We start from the raw sequence: 15,251 nt of genomic DNA, 5'->3' as shown, positions 1-15,251 counted from the left end.
TGTTTACATTACATATTAAAATTTAACATTTTGAAGTGTAAAGATTTATAGAATTTTATAAAACATTATAGAACTCATGATTGCATAGAATTTTAGGGTGAATTTTAGAAATATAATCGTAGTCATACGATCAAGTAAATCTCCATATTCCGTTAAGGATGTGGAATAAGTATAAATAACCTCATGGAGCTCATTTTGTAACAATCCCAGTAAAGCTTATTTTGCCAAGGATCTTGTGGTTCAATGACACCAAATTACTCCTCAAGTAGATGTTGTGGGATTGAACTTCACTGGATGAGTTATTGACAATTTTAAAATAAATTATAAGCTTCTAAATAAACGAGACGAGTCCCAAATAATAATGAAATGCAATAAGCTTAGGCCCAAATAATAATAATGAGATGCAATAGGCTTAGGTCCAAATAATAATAAATGAGATGAGTCGCAAATAATAAATAGATGCCCCCAATGGAGGCTAATGTTATAACGTGTACAAGAGCGCACATAACATGAAAATTTTCAGTTATAAAATTATGCATTTTCATATATAAAATTTTGTATTTTCAGATATAAAATTCTGTGCATTTTATTATATAATTCTATATATTCGAAACATGAATTTTGTTAAAGATTTAAGAGTTTATGTGTATTATGTTAATATATATTATGTATTATGTTAGATTATGTGTATTATCCTTTCAAAAAAAAATTATGTGTATTCAGTTATAAAATTTTGTGTATTCTATTATACAATTCTGTACATTCGAAATATAATTTTTTTTTTTTTTGAGGAATTAACAACAAACACGCAAAAAGGTACAAAACGACGTCGTTTTGGGTGTGCGCCGTGGTGCACGGTATAATTTGCCAATGGAGGCTTGTAATGAGATGAAGCCCAGGCTTTGACAGATGGGCCCAATTGGGGCAACAGTATGTTGATCGTGGTGGGCCGGCATCGGGTTGGCGCCTTCCAATCCAAAAATCTGCTCCATTCAACCAATTTCTCACGCTGACACATATCTCGCTTAACCAAACCGTTTCTCTCTCGCTCGCTCGCTCGCTCTTTCTCGCTCACACAAACACTTACTCACTCGTATTTACTACACACATGCCTGAACAGCTGTGGAACAAACCCTAACCCAGGTCCCTGGAAGATTCTTTAGTACTCTCTCTCTTTCTCGTGTGTGTATATTTATATTTTTATATATTCATGTTTTGCAATTGAATATGATATTTCTGCATTTATTTATTTTTATCGGCGACCTGAAGTTCGAATTGTAGCTTTCTAGGGTTATTTTGTTCGGATATGGTTACCGGCGTGCCACTTCCCGATCCGACACCTTTTGTTGGGTTTTAATAAGAGTCTGCCTTTTTAGCCTGATTACTAATTACTTATCACTTTTTTGTCGAATCGGGTTCTGGGTTCGGGTGAGACCCGTTATCGGGATGCTGGGTCGGGCGCTTTGTTGTCTTTCTTCTTTGAAGTTTGAACTGGCCCTCCAATTTGTCAGCTTCCCTTGTGTTTGCCCTAGTATATGGAATTCAGTAGGTTTAAATGGCGAATATTTTGTTTGTAATTTCGAAATGGAACTTTTGCTCCATAACTGCAGCATAAAAATGGTTTCTTTTTGTAATTCCGTAACTGTGGTTCATAGGTGATTTTCATCCAAAGAATAAAAGTAGTTTAATTTGGGATTTAACATGAAAATTATATAAAATACAATTTTTACAGAGTAGTCAGATATTTGGACAGAATATGACCCATTCATTTGTCAAATATTATATTGGTTCTTATTTTATGCTGTTTTTAGTGGTGTTTATTTTATGCTTTTTGGAGAAAAGTAAAATATGGTTGCGGGAATTTAGTTTGCTTGCATGGTTGAGTAATAATGCCTCAAGAACTTGGCTTGATTGATTGTGAAGATATGCTTCTGAGATAAACAGAAATGCTAATTGAGGAGCTATTTGTGCAACTATTAGTAACAGGAATGAAGTTTTTTTGACCTCTTAAATTAAATGCCTGAGTTATAAAATCAGGTGCTATTGGATATTTAGTTTTTGGTTGGGGCAACCAGTACTATTCTAAGTCAAAAATCAAGACACTGATGGAGTAGAGTAGGTTGTAGTTCTTGTTGATGTTGTATACAATGTCTTCTTCTGAAGTGTCACATTTTTTCCTCATCCTTTATCTTATTTTGTTTTAACCTGTGAACACTCTTTTTATGAGATGTTTTCTATGAGCTAGTTGGAGCTCTTCTTTCTTTTTTTTTTTTTTTTTTTTTTGAGAATATCATTTTATTAGAGCTAAAAATTGTTGACTTGTTTAACCTACTCTAACATCTTGCTTAACAATGATATCAGGTGTTGGTAGAGTATCAGGAAAGCAATGGAGATAGCAGATGAGTCGGTCATAGTCAATTCTAGTAGACTGAAATCAGTCGTTTGGAATGATTTTGATAGGGTCAGGAAAGGTGATACTTTCATAGCTATTTGTAGGCACTGTAATAGGAAACTTAGTGGGTCAAGTACCAGTGGAACTTCGCATTTGAGGAATCATTTAATCAGATGTAGAAGAAGATCTAACCAAGACATAAGCCAGTTGCTAACGAGGGGCAAGAGAAAGGAAACAACTTTTGCTGTTGCAAATTTTAGTTTTGATCAAGAGCACGGAAATGATGAAGCAGTCAGCATTGTAAGAACTAAGCTAGATCAAAACTGCGTAAAAGATGGGATTGAAGGTGGAAGTTTTAATTTTGATAACAGAAGGAGTCGGCTTGATCTTGCTCGCATGATCATATTACATGGCTATCCTTTGGCTATGGTTGAGCATTCTGGCTTTAGGATATTTGCTAGAGATCTTCAACCCTTGTTTGATATCCCAACATTTGATGGAGTTGAGGCTGATTGTAGGGAAATTTATTTGAAGGAGAGACAAAAAGTATACGAGGAGTTGGATAAACTGCCAGGGATAAGCCTAAGTGCTGATACATGGACTGCTAATGGAGATGCTGAATATTTATGCTTGACAGCACATTATATTGATGATTCTTGGCAATTGAAGAAGAAGATTCTGAACTTTTTAATGATTGATCCTTCCCAAACAGAGGATGTGCTTTCAGAAATTATCATGACAAGTCTAAGAAACTGGGATATTGATCGAAAATTGTTTTCGATGACATTTGATAACTATTCTATCTATGACAAAATCGTTAGCAGAATCCGAGAGCAACTCTGCCAGCACAGGTTTCTCCTTTGTGATGGACAATTATTTGATATACGCTGTGCAGCAAATTTGATCAAGTTGATGGTCCAAGATACTTTGGAGAAGTCATCTGAGATACTCAGCAAAGTTCGGGAAAGTGTTCAGTATGTTCAACGCTCCCAGGCAACACAAGAAAAGTTCAATGAAATGGCTCAACTTGCCGGAATTAATAGCCAGAAAGTGCTACGTCTTGATAATAAGCATCAATGGAGTTCCACATACATTATGCTTGAAGCTGCTTTAGAATACAAAGATGCATTTCCCCTTTTGCAAGAACACGACCCTCAGTATGGAGTTTGCCCTTCTATTGCAGAGTGGGACAGGGCAAATTCCGTGACTACCTTTTTAAAGCACTTTTACGATGTTTCCAATGTTTTTGCAGGAAGCAAGTATTCGACTGCAAATATGTATTTCCCTGAAATTTGCGATATTCATCTGCAGTTGATTCAATGGTGTCAAAACTCGGATGATTTTATTCATTCTTTGGCATTAAAAATGAAAACTAGATTTGATGAATATTGGAAGAAGTGCAGCTTGGCCCTGGCAATTGCAGCTATCTTAGATCCGCGCTTCAAGATGAAACTGCTCGAGTACTACTATCCACAGATTTACGGTGCCGAGTCTCCAAAATGCATTGATATTGTTTCAAACTGCATGAAGGCTCTGTATCACGGCCATGCAATCTATTCACCATTAGCTTCTCATGGTCCGGGAGATGATCGCGGGTCTGATTCTCGAGATCGGCTAACAGGCTATGACCGGTTCCTCTATGAAACTTCGGAGAGCCAAAATATTAAATCAGACTTGGACAAATATTTGGAGGAGACACTGTTCCCTCGGAATGTTGATTTTAACATATTGGATTGGTGGAAGGTTCACACACCAAGCTATCCCATTTTATCCATGATGGCTAGCAACATTCTTGGAATTCCCCTGTCGAAAGTTTCGCTCGAGTTTATCTACGACACTGGAAATAGAGCAGTTGACAGTGCTCGGGGTTCGCTGAGATCCGATACTCTGCAAGCGTTGATGTGTGCCCAGGACTGGATGCGCCCCGAACTTGAAGGTTAATATCTCACAACATTACTCTCTCTGATTTTAAGTTTTTAACCGTTCTTTATCTGTTACCAATATATATACATTCATGTGACTTTTGCAACAGATTCCAAGGCTTCGTTGAGCTCCACCGCTACTTTGGCCGAACGCTATGATCCAAAATGACTGCAAGATTTTGGTTTGGTGTGCTTTTGCGATTCAAGCATTGCCATTCTTTTGCACACAATCTGAATCTGTACATACTTTTGTCAGGAGGTCTGTTCCTCTTTCATCCTCTTTCCATGCCAAGACTCTAGAATTAGTTTCGTTTTACATTCCCATCTTGTCGAAAAAAGTTGCAGAAATTTTGGAATCTCTATTTTCATTTATTGTTACCCCTAACTCCTGGTGCAACTGTAAATAGAGCATGGATATTGCTGTGGGCTTGGTTTTGAACATAAGAAAATTTTGGCTATGGTGTTCCATCCATGGCTGATGCCGCTTTTCGGCCCTTTTTGCTCAGGTAGTCATCTCTTCTTCTTCTTCTTCATCCTCAACATTGTTTTCCAATCCTCAACCACCCTAACTGTTACTATGATAATCTGGTTCCAATTTTCAGCCCACTTTTATTTCAAGATTGCACCTTTTTATGTCCATGGCTGCACAGTTTGCTGCTGAAGTTGCTGATACATTTCAGAGATGAAGGCAAAACCAAACAAAATCGCCTCTTATGTACCAAAAAATGGGTAGATCTGTGATTTTCCTAGACATTGATGTGAGTAGACGGTGTTTTGTCACAGATTGTCCAATTTTTGTACCGTGGTAAAAAAAAAAAAAAAAAAAAAACACATTGATTTCCGTACAAGGGATTTGTCTATTCTTATCAGTGTTGCAAAAGTTCTGTATAGGCACCAATTAATGGCGCTGGCCTGCCACCTAGCGTATCACCATAATTGATGGTCTAGGCGGCTGGTTAGACCGCTTAAGCTCTAACAGCCTAGGCCGCCTAGACGCCCCTGAGCACTTGAGGAGTGCCTAACGATTATTTTAACCTTGATTTTTATATTAAAAATTTAAAATGTTGGATACATATCAAATTTTGTCAAAATTACGCCTGGAGTTGTAGAATTTATTTATCAAAATTGATCAATTTTAGTTATAAACTATTGAAAATGTTTCACTTCTAATCATCATTCATATATCAAAAAAAATTAACCTAAGAATATCTACTTGAGGCCTAAGGGTGTGCATCTGTGTAAATTGAGATGATATATCAACAAAAATGGAACCTCATAAGTGTCTGGTACTAAAAATTACAGAGTATATTTTACTCACTCAAAATTTACACAAAAATCACTATTGAAAATTTTGACGGTGTGAACTAATTTTATCAATTTTTTTTTTTGGGTTTTAAAAATTATAAAATTTGACGGAGCCTTAGGGTAACCACAATAGTGATTTTTGTGTAGATTTTTTAGGTAAAAATACTTATGCAGATGAGAGAGGGAGAACGCTCAACCAGATGCGTTAAGATGATTTTTTTTTTCAAATTTGTTTTACCTTTTTTTTTTGGTTCCCTTTTTAACTTTCCTCCAATTTTTTATTTTCTAATCATCGGCAAAAAATTTCTCAAAAACTACAACTATTAAGAATATTTTTAATAGAATTGGACTTCTCATGTGCACTGACTCAATTTACACCCTTATATGCCTAGACTAGACTAGAAATGAATTTATAGAATTGAGAATTAATTATTATAATTAGATAAAAGTGAAATTAAACATAATGTTCTTTTTTAGTACTACAAGTGAAACATAATAATGTAAATAAAAATAAATGCTGATTTTAGCAAAAACCCTTTAAGTCTTGATACTCGCATTAAGGCGCGTGTACATAAGCCTAAAACTCCTATTTTTAGATGCAAGTCTCTCTATCTCCACCGAAAAACTTCAATCTAGATCGACTGGAGGTTTGTACAAATAGTTCCAGGTAAATATTCTCATTTCAGTATATTTTATAAATATTGTGATCTCAATTCATTGTTTTCTTCATATTATACTCAAATCATTCCATGCCCATAAACTGCTTGATAAAACGATTTACTCTCACTCAACTCATATATAATGTATTAATTTGCTATGCGAAAATTCAAAATAAAGAGAATTTAAAACATGTTTGAATTAATTTCAACACGTTTACAGTCTACTGGAGACATAAAGTAATTTTCTTTTGTGTTCTTAGAATGCAAATGGGATTAGAATGAAGTCTAATTATAATGATATGAAACCTGGAATTTTTAACTTTTTTTTTTCTTCCTTTCTCTATCTATGAAGATGGGTTTGTGCAGTATTTAAGGAATTTTTACATTTGTTGCTCTTTATAAAAATATGATGAGAATTTTGTTTTGAATTAGCTGTGGTTTGTTCAAAGAGAGCAGAGAAGAGGATTTGGTTAGAGGACTGATGCTGTGATGTTAAGAGTTTTGACAGCTTATATGGTCAAATTAGTGAGATCAGAGTATTAGGATGCATTTCATTTTTGATTTTTTTTTTTTTTTTTGGGTGGAAAAACTAATGGCATTGTCGCATTTTGTATCTTGTAGACATGTTTAAACGTGGAAACAGGTTACAGAAGCAATCAAGCAACACTCAGTATATTCGGTTGACAGTTTTAGGTGTATTTTTCTTATTCCTGTGTGTCTCGTTTATTTTGTTCGGGAGAAATGATGAAAGATCTGGTACCTCACTACCAATATTGAAGCAAGATTCAAACAGTTTGAGTTATGGTGTTATGCTAGACCCCACTGTTGAAATCAAGAATGGGACAGATTTGATATGGCAAATACCTGACATGCCAAAGGCGGTTCTGTTTATTGCGCATGGTTGTAATGGCAAAGCAGCCAACTTTTGGGATAAATCGTCGAAGTGCCCAAACTGTGTCGGTCTTCCTGAAGAAAGGCTTGTTGTAGTTAAAGCTCTTGCTAGAAAGTTTGCGGTTCTTGCCATATCAAGTGCAGGAAGGTGCTGGTCATTTGGAGCAGAAAGGCATAGCGTTAAAGATATTATCAAATGGTGGGTTGCAAGACAAAAGCTCGAAAACCTGCCTCTTGTAGCTCTGGGCGCTTCCTCGGGTGGATACTTTGTTTCTCTTCTTGCTACACAAGTACGATTTAGTAGCATTACTCTAATGATTGCCGAAGGATTGTTTGATAAAATCGATACTACAAAGGGATACCCACCGACCCTCTTTGTGCACATGCCCAAAGATGGAGCTAGAAAGCTTAGCATCGAGAAATTCCTTGTACGTTTGAAGGGGAATGGTGTTGATGTTGCAGAGATCGAGTGCATGGAATTTCCACTTTCACCTGAATTCTTAGCTAACCGTATTCAAGGTCTTGATCTGACCACCTCGGTGGAACTGTTTGGGCTGTTTCAGGAGAAGGGGTTTGTGAACAAGAGCGGTTATATGACAAAAGATGGACGAGCAATACAATGGAATGCAGCGTTTAAGGAGATGAAGTCTCTTCTTCCAGATATGTCTTTAGCCAAACACATTCAAGAAGAAATGAATCTCGCCTATGGATACCACGAAATGACAAGCTTGCAGTCGGACCAAATCTTCGACTGGTTTGAATCTCACATGACCAAATATGCAATTTGATGCCAACAAGAAATGCTAAAACCACATTTGTTGGTTTCAAACTTTCAAACAGTGCTCAACTGATCCTATTGCTGTTTTTCATGAGATTCAAACTGTTTTAGTATCTGGAAAATGACACCATATTTACTGCAGAGCCTGTAGAAACATGGTTTGTCAAAAAGTCCAAGCTTTCCTTGTTGGTCAAAGAGTGTATAGTGCCATACCCCCAAATGGTAAACTGCCCCATCTGCCCCTCTGTGCTGGATAAGTTATCTTTTTACAATTGAAGGAAATGCAGAAGACATTGAGAACTGAATATAGATTTCCTATTATTACCTTGATATATGGATTTTCAATTCCTTTTCTTTTTTTCCTTTTTTTTTTTTCTCATTTCTCCATTGTTTTCTGTAATCAACTCATGAGCCCTCCAGCCATGTTAACATGTATTTCCTGACTTGCAGTACAAAACAATTTTGGCTGAGGTTTCTTTATCACATGTATGTAGTAAATGTTTATACACCATAGTTCCCAATTTGTTCATGGTCATTGGCTGTTGTTTGGATGACGAGGGAAACAGCAACCACTATTCATGGGGTGCATTGGATAAATCCCGCCTTATAACCCTAGTTGGTAAAAGGGGGTGCATTGGGTAAATCTCGCCCCGCCTTGTGACCCTAGCTGGTAAAAGGGGGTGCATTAGGTAAATCCCGCCTTGTGACTCTAGCTGGTAAAAGGGGGTGCATTGGGTAAATCCGCATTGTGATCCTAACTGGTAAAAGGGGGTGCATTGAGTAAATCCCGTCTTTGTGACCCTAACTGGTAAAAGACCACAATGAGGTAAACCAGCCTATGTTACCTATAGCTAACTGGCTCAAACCAAAAAGGCCAATAGACCCATAGTTGTTGGTTCTATGTGTGTTGATGCTTTTTCCTTGCAAATTCTGATGTTTATGACATTCTTGAATTCTGTCAAAACAGAACAAACCAATCCTTAACAGAGAACCAATGTAAATTAATCATAAGCAACCCACAAGACAACATGAGACTACATTTCCTGCTGAAAAGCAAATTCCCATGCCAACAGATACTACATAGGTCCAAGATTGCACAATGTGCAAACTTCAAACACTACTACTACAAGTTCCAGGATAACTAGAAAGAAAACCCAAACCAAAAAAAATAAAAAAGAAAAATTTCATACAACATAAATTGAGCTATAGCAAATCAGCAACTGTAAGTTAAATACAGCTATTAATATGCTACACGGACCGATGGCTTCATTCCTTACTTCAACAACAACAACAATGTACTTATCACTCTACATGTCCAACCACATCAAACTGCAAAACCATCCAGGCGTTAACGCTGAATTGCCCGAGATCTCTGAAGCAACCATCGCTCCCGGTTCTTGATCTGGCCTGCAGAAGCATGTAAACAGGGTTTAGTCTTGAAGGAGACACACCCATGCTAATAATCACTAATTAGTAGTAATTAATCGGAGCATTAACATGATTAAATAAAATGTATAGCTTCATTTGCTGTATTAGTTAACCCTAACACAACATTGGTTAGGAAATGACAGCAGAATCAGAGAAACACTAACAAGGATTTTCACAAATCCTAGGTTATACACCTAATGCAATGCAGACTCATGCTACATTACCAAAAACATTAGCCATTATCATTTCCCAAAAAAGCAAAATCCCTCGCCCCGGGGCTCCCATACCCCTGCCCGACAGGATTTGTAGAAGTGGTAAATAACGGTGACTCAACTGTCCTTGACCACAATTTGACACAGAAGAACCAACTGAGCTACCCACCCGAACACATTAGCCATAATCAGATAAAATTCAACATGGTTTGGGAAATGACAAACAAAATCAAAGGAGAAACACTACAGGGATTTTCACAAATCCTACATTAGACACCTACTCCAATGCAGAGCATGCTACATTACCAAAAACATTAGTCATACAAATCACATGAAAATTCAACTGTGTCCCTCTCATGCAATTACTGAACTTATGTGCACTTTAAATGACTACCCACCACAAAAGATTCGATCTTTATGCAGAATTGCATATCAGTTTCAAATCTTTTCACTCACAAACCATAAATTGCAGAAGAAAATGAGGGATTGCATTGCTACTAGCAAAAACTTCAAGAACACAAGACGATAGAAAAGGGTGTTGTTTGTTCTCACCTCTTGGGGGGATAAAACAACCTAGGGAAAAATTGGGGCCTGAATGCCATGGCAAAAGAGCTCAAAAAAAAAACCCTAATTGGTTCAGAAAGAGGATGATGCCAAAGATTGGAGCTTTACATAGGAGAATGAATCAAACACAGTCGCAAATAGTGCAGTGTCTTGCTCTTGCCATAGTATAGACAGGCAGATGTGTAGTTTATGTCTGATGATGTTTTGTGGGGGTTTAAAAAGGGGTTTGTTTGCTCTTCCCTTTCTCATTCTGGGATTACACGAAAAACGAGGAGCACCAAGGATTAAGCCGGAACGGCTACATTAGCATCACAAGTCTACACTCATAAATTCATAAAGTAGGTCTCCCTTCTCACTTGTGTGCTGGCGCTTTGCTCAACACCCCAACACCCTTCAAAATTTAATTTTGACTTCTCCTCCCTCTCTATTCACTATTGGCATCCGCAAAACACATGATAATAAAACTCTTTATATTTATTATTTGTATATAAATTGATCGATTTTATATGATGTTACAAAAATAATATATACTTATTAATCAATAAAAAAATCAAATTGTTCACTACTTTTGATGTAGAAAAAAAAATAGAGGACAGTTTCAAATAGACTAGATGTCCGCCACTTTTGATGTGCTCAGTGACATGTGCTAGACGTGGCACCAGCTCAACACATGCACGTGTTACAGTCACGCACCTTTTATTTATTTATGGAGTATATGTTGCAAAATTATTTGGTTAGTAAAATGAAGTAAATAATATTTACATAAATTATTTATAATTTAATTAACAAATTACAATGTCAAAAATGGAATTTTGTTATGTGGGATTGGAAAGTAAGGGTACTTTTATAAATTAAAATACTATTCATAAATTATTATGATATAATAACCTTTTACACTTACTCGTGTGTGTGTGTATATATATATATATATATATATATATATATATATATATATATATATATTGTTACTATTTTTTGGTTAATTTTAATATATTGTGGAATCAAACCGTTATGTTTTGTAAACACAATTTGTGCAACCATTTCAAAATTTATGGGATTTTTTAAAAATATGTTTCTTTTTTTATTTTTATATATTTTCATCCTTGTGTATATCTGGAGAAAAATGATTTGTAATAATTAACTATTGTGATATTGTTACATTTAGTTATACTCTTTTTTGGTATATTTAGAATCTTGACCTTCATTTGGTTGCCACAATTAATCTTTAATTTAAATTTTATCTTTAACCTTTTACATATTTGATTGGTGCCACACATTTTAGGTTTATGAAATTCTGTGTAATTTGTTTGGTTTTTTTTTTGGTGTGATGATAGGTTGTAATAAATGGTGGATCAAACCGTTACTTTTTACAAACGTAATTGGTGCCCACCAATTTTAGGTTTATGAAATTTTATGTAATTTGTTACTTTTTTGTTAGGTTAGGCTATATTAAAACGTTTAGTCAAAGCGTTACTTAATTTTTACAAACGCGATTGGCGCCACCCATTGTTAAGTTTATGAATTTTTGTGTAATTTGATTTTTTTTTTGTGTGTAATATATTGTGGAGTCAAACAGTTACATTTTGTAAACACGTTTGTGCAACGTATTTTAAATTTATAGGATTTTGTGTTATATATGTTTCTCTTTTATTTTTATATTTTTTTTTTCATTTCGTGTATCCTAAAAAAAAAAAACATTTTTACTCATCAACTATTGCGATATTGCTGCATTTAGTTGTACTATTTTAATTTGGCGTCATTAAATCACTCACTTTCAATTGATTGACACAATTGATCTCTAATTTTAATTTCATTGTTAACCTTTTACAATTTTGATTGGTGCCACTCATTTTAGGTTTATGAAATCAATGTATTATTCTTCTTCTTCTTCTTATTATTATTATTATTATTATTATTATTATTATTATTATTATTATTATTATTATTTTAAGTTAGGCTGTTATAAAATGTGAAAACTGTTACATTTTACAAATATACATGCACCAAGATTCATAGTGCAATACATGATATAAGGATTGTAATATTACACCCCATGCTTTCCACCTCCACCCCTAAGCTTCAGTTCTTTCTATCTAGACCCATTGACACTTGCAATTTAGCCCCAAAACTTTGTCCCTAATCATAATTTGCACATCATGCTTAGTTCATCACGCCCAACTTAGAGCAACCACATCAATGCATAATATGGAGATAATGTAAGTTGAATTCTCTCATGTTGAAGATAATAACCAATATGGAGAAGAAAGAATACAAATATAATTCTCCTGCAAAGGGTGGGAGAATGAAAAAAAAAAAAAAAAAAAAAAAAAAGAGCAACGCACGGACTGCGCGTATCACGCAGTCCAAGAGGAAGGCTGGGTGCGTGCAGTGCACGCGTCTGATTTCATTAGTTTTTTTTTTAATATTTTGTTTTTTTTTTTTTTTGTTTTTTTTTTCTCTCCCCTCCCACATTCTCTTTCCTAATCACTCTTACATTATCCCCCAAATCTCCCCAACTGATGCAGATGCTCTTAAGCTCCTTCCCTGAACCAATCAGTATACTATGGACCAGCGTTCACACTGCAATATGGACCAAGGTTCATGCGTTTGTATTTTGTCTTATGATTTTTTGTGTCTTGGTTATAAAATTCGGTATCTTAGGAGTATGAATTCTGTACCTGAAATAAATTAGTAATTGTGTCTTATATATGAATTTTTGTGTCGTGTATTGTAAAATTTTGTACCTATAAACACAAATTATATACTTAAATCATATATTAAAAAAAAAAACAAGTAAATACTTAATAAAACATGTATATATGTCTTGTGTTGTGATTTTTTGTGTCTTTGTTATGAAATTATGTACCTTGATCCATGATATAAATTGCCATAATATATATATGATTGGATAATTCATTCAGGCATCGCCTTTGAATTCATTCTTAGATCCCTCACTCCCTATATTCTATTGTAATAATTCTTGTTGGACTTGTACTTTGTTCGAATATTCAATGAGAATTTTAGAGAGGTCAAGAGGGCACTTGCAGCCTAGCATTTCGTTATTTATCCATTCCAAATATCCATCTTCAATTCGTGATGGATCTAATGTAAAAAACCATCACAAATGAAGGAAGACAAATTCATTTCAAACATTAACTAGCAAATTGAGCATGTAAATTAGGCATTTTTCCAAGTTTAATGTTGATATGAATATGATTGTTGACCTCTTACAACTATGACTCGTGTAGGGCAAATTATGCTATGCATCCGTATGCACCATGCATGGTGTATACGGATGCAAAAACGACGTCGTTTTAATAAAACGCGCGTCTCCCCTTTAAAAAAAAAAAATCAGGTTCGATTCCCAGCAACAACATATGAATTAAAATTCCATAATCGATAAACTATAATTCCATAATCGATGAACTATAATTCCATAATTGATGAACTATAATTCCATAATCTAATCTATGAGCTAAAAAATCCATAATGAATGAACTAAAATTCCATAATCTATAAACTAAAATTTCAGAATCGATGAACTACAATTCCATAATCGATGAACTATAATTCCATAATCAATGAACTATAATTCCATAATCTATGAACTAAAATTCCAGAATGAATGAACAATATAATGTTGTTGCTGGGAATCGAACCTGAATTTTTTTTAAAAGGGAGAAGCGCGTTTTTTAATAAAACGACGTCGTTTTGGCATCCGTATGCACCATGCATGGTGCATACGGATGCACAGCATAACGATTGCTGGTGTAGTGATGTATCCAATTGATTATTGTCACTGCATGCAAGCCCATCCAGTTTGCAACGGCAATTTATATCATGGACCAAGGTACACATAGTATTATAAATCATGGATTGAAATAACAAGGTACAAAATTTGTACTTGTAATGTACAGAATTTCATAGCACAAAACACAAGACACATATCATAGCATTATGGACCCAGTTGGATTGAAAAGACGAACTACAAAATTCATACTGGTAAGGTATAGAATTTCATAACACAATACACAAAAATCATAATACAAGACACATACACATGTTTTATATTTACTTATTTTTCAAATCTGATTTAGGTACATAATTTGTGTTCATAGGCACAAAATTTCACAACGTAAGACACAAAAATTCATAACAAAAGACACAATTACTAATTTGTTCAAAATACAGAATTCATAATCATAAGGTATAAAATTTCATAGCACAAGACACAAAACACAAACACATGAACCAAGATCCATAGTGTAGTGTGAATCCAGTCCATAGTATAATGATTGGTTTGCAACTTCAACTAGCACCCAATTTTTTTAATAGTTTATTTATTTATTTTCTTGGATATGTCTCAAAATAATGAAAATTTAAAAATTTTGTGGCTATGAATGGGCTTGAAATGGATTTGAAGCCATAAATTTTCATCAAGCCCAGATAGAATATAATCTTTGTTTTGTAGTTGGTAAGATGTATTGTAGCATTAAACATCTTTTGAAAGAAACCTTTCCCAGGTGATTAGCCCAAATTTGTGCCTAACGTTTCTTTTTCATATAAAAAGAAAATTAATTTCGAAACTTTATATAAAAAATTCTCACATATTACTAGATTACAAAATTATTAAGGCCCGGGTTGGTGTAGAGACCACTACACTAGACAATTAAGAGTTTCTGTGTATTATGTATCATGTTAGATTATATGTATTTTTTTTTTTTTTGAATGCTACTAGCTCTATTACATTGTAGTATCTGTTCATATACTTTCTCAACGTACTGAAACACAAAGAGCTAATAACGCCTCCACTAAGGCTCGAACTTACAACCTTCCAAATGGAAGTCCAACCCGGGTACCATTGGACCAGAGAATTATGTATCATGTTAGATTATATGTATTTAATTATGAGTTTATGTGTATTCGAAACAGAGAATTTTTTTTTTTTTAACAATGCAACAAAACAATATCGTTTTGGGTAGGGTAGGACGCACAATGCATTGTACACCCAGGTGCACGATATAATGACGGACTACACTACAAGTCCGATTGATGATTAGATGTTGTTAGAATCGAGGCAAAGAGTCCTATTTATAGTGT

The 15,251-nt window shown here is 34.7% G+C and overlaps 2 protein-coding genes and 1 long non-coding RNA gene across 9 annotated transcripts; 2 read left to right on the top strand and 1 right to left on the bottom strand.

The window, feature by feature from the left end:
* The first annotated feature begins 998 nt into the window (after positions 1–998).
* Positions 999–5,181, top strand: LOC109155993 (zinc finger BED domain-containing protein RICESLEEPER 1-like). 4 transcript variants are annotated; one of them, XM_019303746.1, is made up of 5 exons: positions 999–1,162; positions 2,362–4,328; positions 4,425–4,573; positions 4,722–4,820; positions 4,917–5,181. In XM_019303746.1, the coding sequence occupies exons 2-3, from the start codon at positions 2,387–2,389 to the stop codon at positions 4,481–4,483; spliced, it is 2,001 nt and encodes a 666-aa protein (XP_019159291.1). In that variant the 5' UTR covers positions 999–1,162; positions 2,362–2,386; the 3' UTR covers positions 4,484–4,573; positions 4,722–4,820; positions 4,917–5,181. The 4 variants fall into 4 exon arrangements, with proteins under 4 accessions (XP_019159291.1, XP_019159289.1, XP_019159288.1 ...); XM_019303744.1 differs by having other exon boundaries at positions 999–1,143; positions 4,425–4,820; XM_019303743.1 differs by having other exon boundaries at positions 4,425–4,820.
* Positions 5,182–6,182: 1,001 nt separating this feature from the next.
* Positions 6,183–8,452, top strand: LOC109155584. 4 transcript variants are annotated; one of them, XM_019303189.1, is made up of 3 exons: positions 6,184–6,286; positions 6,711–6,789; positions 6,900–8,452. In XM_019303189.1, the coding sequence occupies exons 2-3, from the start codon at positions 6,768–6,770 to the stop codon at positions 7,955–7,957; spliced, it is 1,080 nt and encodes a 359-aa protein (XP_019158734.1). In that variant the 5' UTR covers positions 6,184–6,286; positions 6,711–6,767; the 3' UTR covers positions 7,958–8,452. The 4 variants fall into 4 exon arrangements, with proteins under 4 accessions (XP_019158735.1, XP_019158734.1, XP_019158736.1 ...); XM_019303190.1 differs by lacking the exon at positions 6,711–6,789 and having other exon boundaries at positions 6,183–6,286; XM_019303191.1 differs by lacking the exon at positions 6,184–6,286 and having other exon boundaries at positions 6,296–6,794.
* Positions 8,453–8,927: 475 nt separating this feature from the next.
* On the bottom strand, positions 8,928–10,561 carry LOC109155775. Its single transcript, XR_002049928.1, has 2 exons — positions 10,140–10,561; positions 8,928–9,354 (listed from the first exon to the last, which is right to left on the bottom strand). It is a non-coding gene; the product is annotated as an uncharacterized LOC109155775 (long non-coding RNA).
* Positions 10,562–15,251: the final 4,690 nt, after the last annotated feature.

The sequence above is a fragment of the Ipomoea nil genome, unplaced genomic scaffold (genome assembly GCF_001879475.1).
Source record: "Ipomoea nil cultivar Tokyo-kokei standard unplaced genomic scaffold, Asagao_1.1 scaffold2704, whole genome shotgun sequence".
NCBI lineage: Eukaryota > Viridiplantae > Streptophyta > Magnoliopsida > Solanales > Convolvulaceae > Ipomoea > Ipomoea nil.
Note: the sequence above shows the minus strand (reverse complement) of the source record. Positions and strands in the feature narration are given on the sequence as shown.

Bases quoted from the DNA above. Each gene is read 5' to 3' on its own strand.
- LOC109155993 (XM_019303744.1), top strand. From the start codon at position 2,387: ATGGAGATAGCAGATGAGTCGGTCATAGTCAATTCTAGTAGACTGAAA. The intron at 4,329-4,424 runs GTTAATATCTCA...CTTTTGCAACAG, and splicing joins GATGCGCCCCGAACTTGAAG to ATTCCAAGGCTTCGTTGAGC.
- LOC109155584 (XM_019303189.1), top strand. From the start codon at position 6,768: ATGTTAAGAGTTTTGACAGCTT. The intron at 6,790-6,899 runs ATATGGTCAAAT...TGTATCTTGTAG, and splicing joins GTTAAGAGTTTTGACAGCTT to ACATGTTTAAACGTGGAAAC.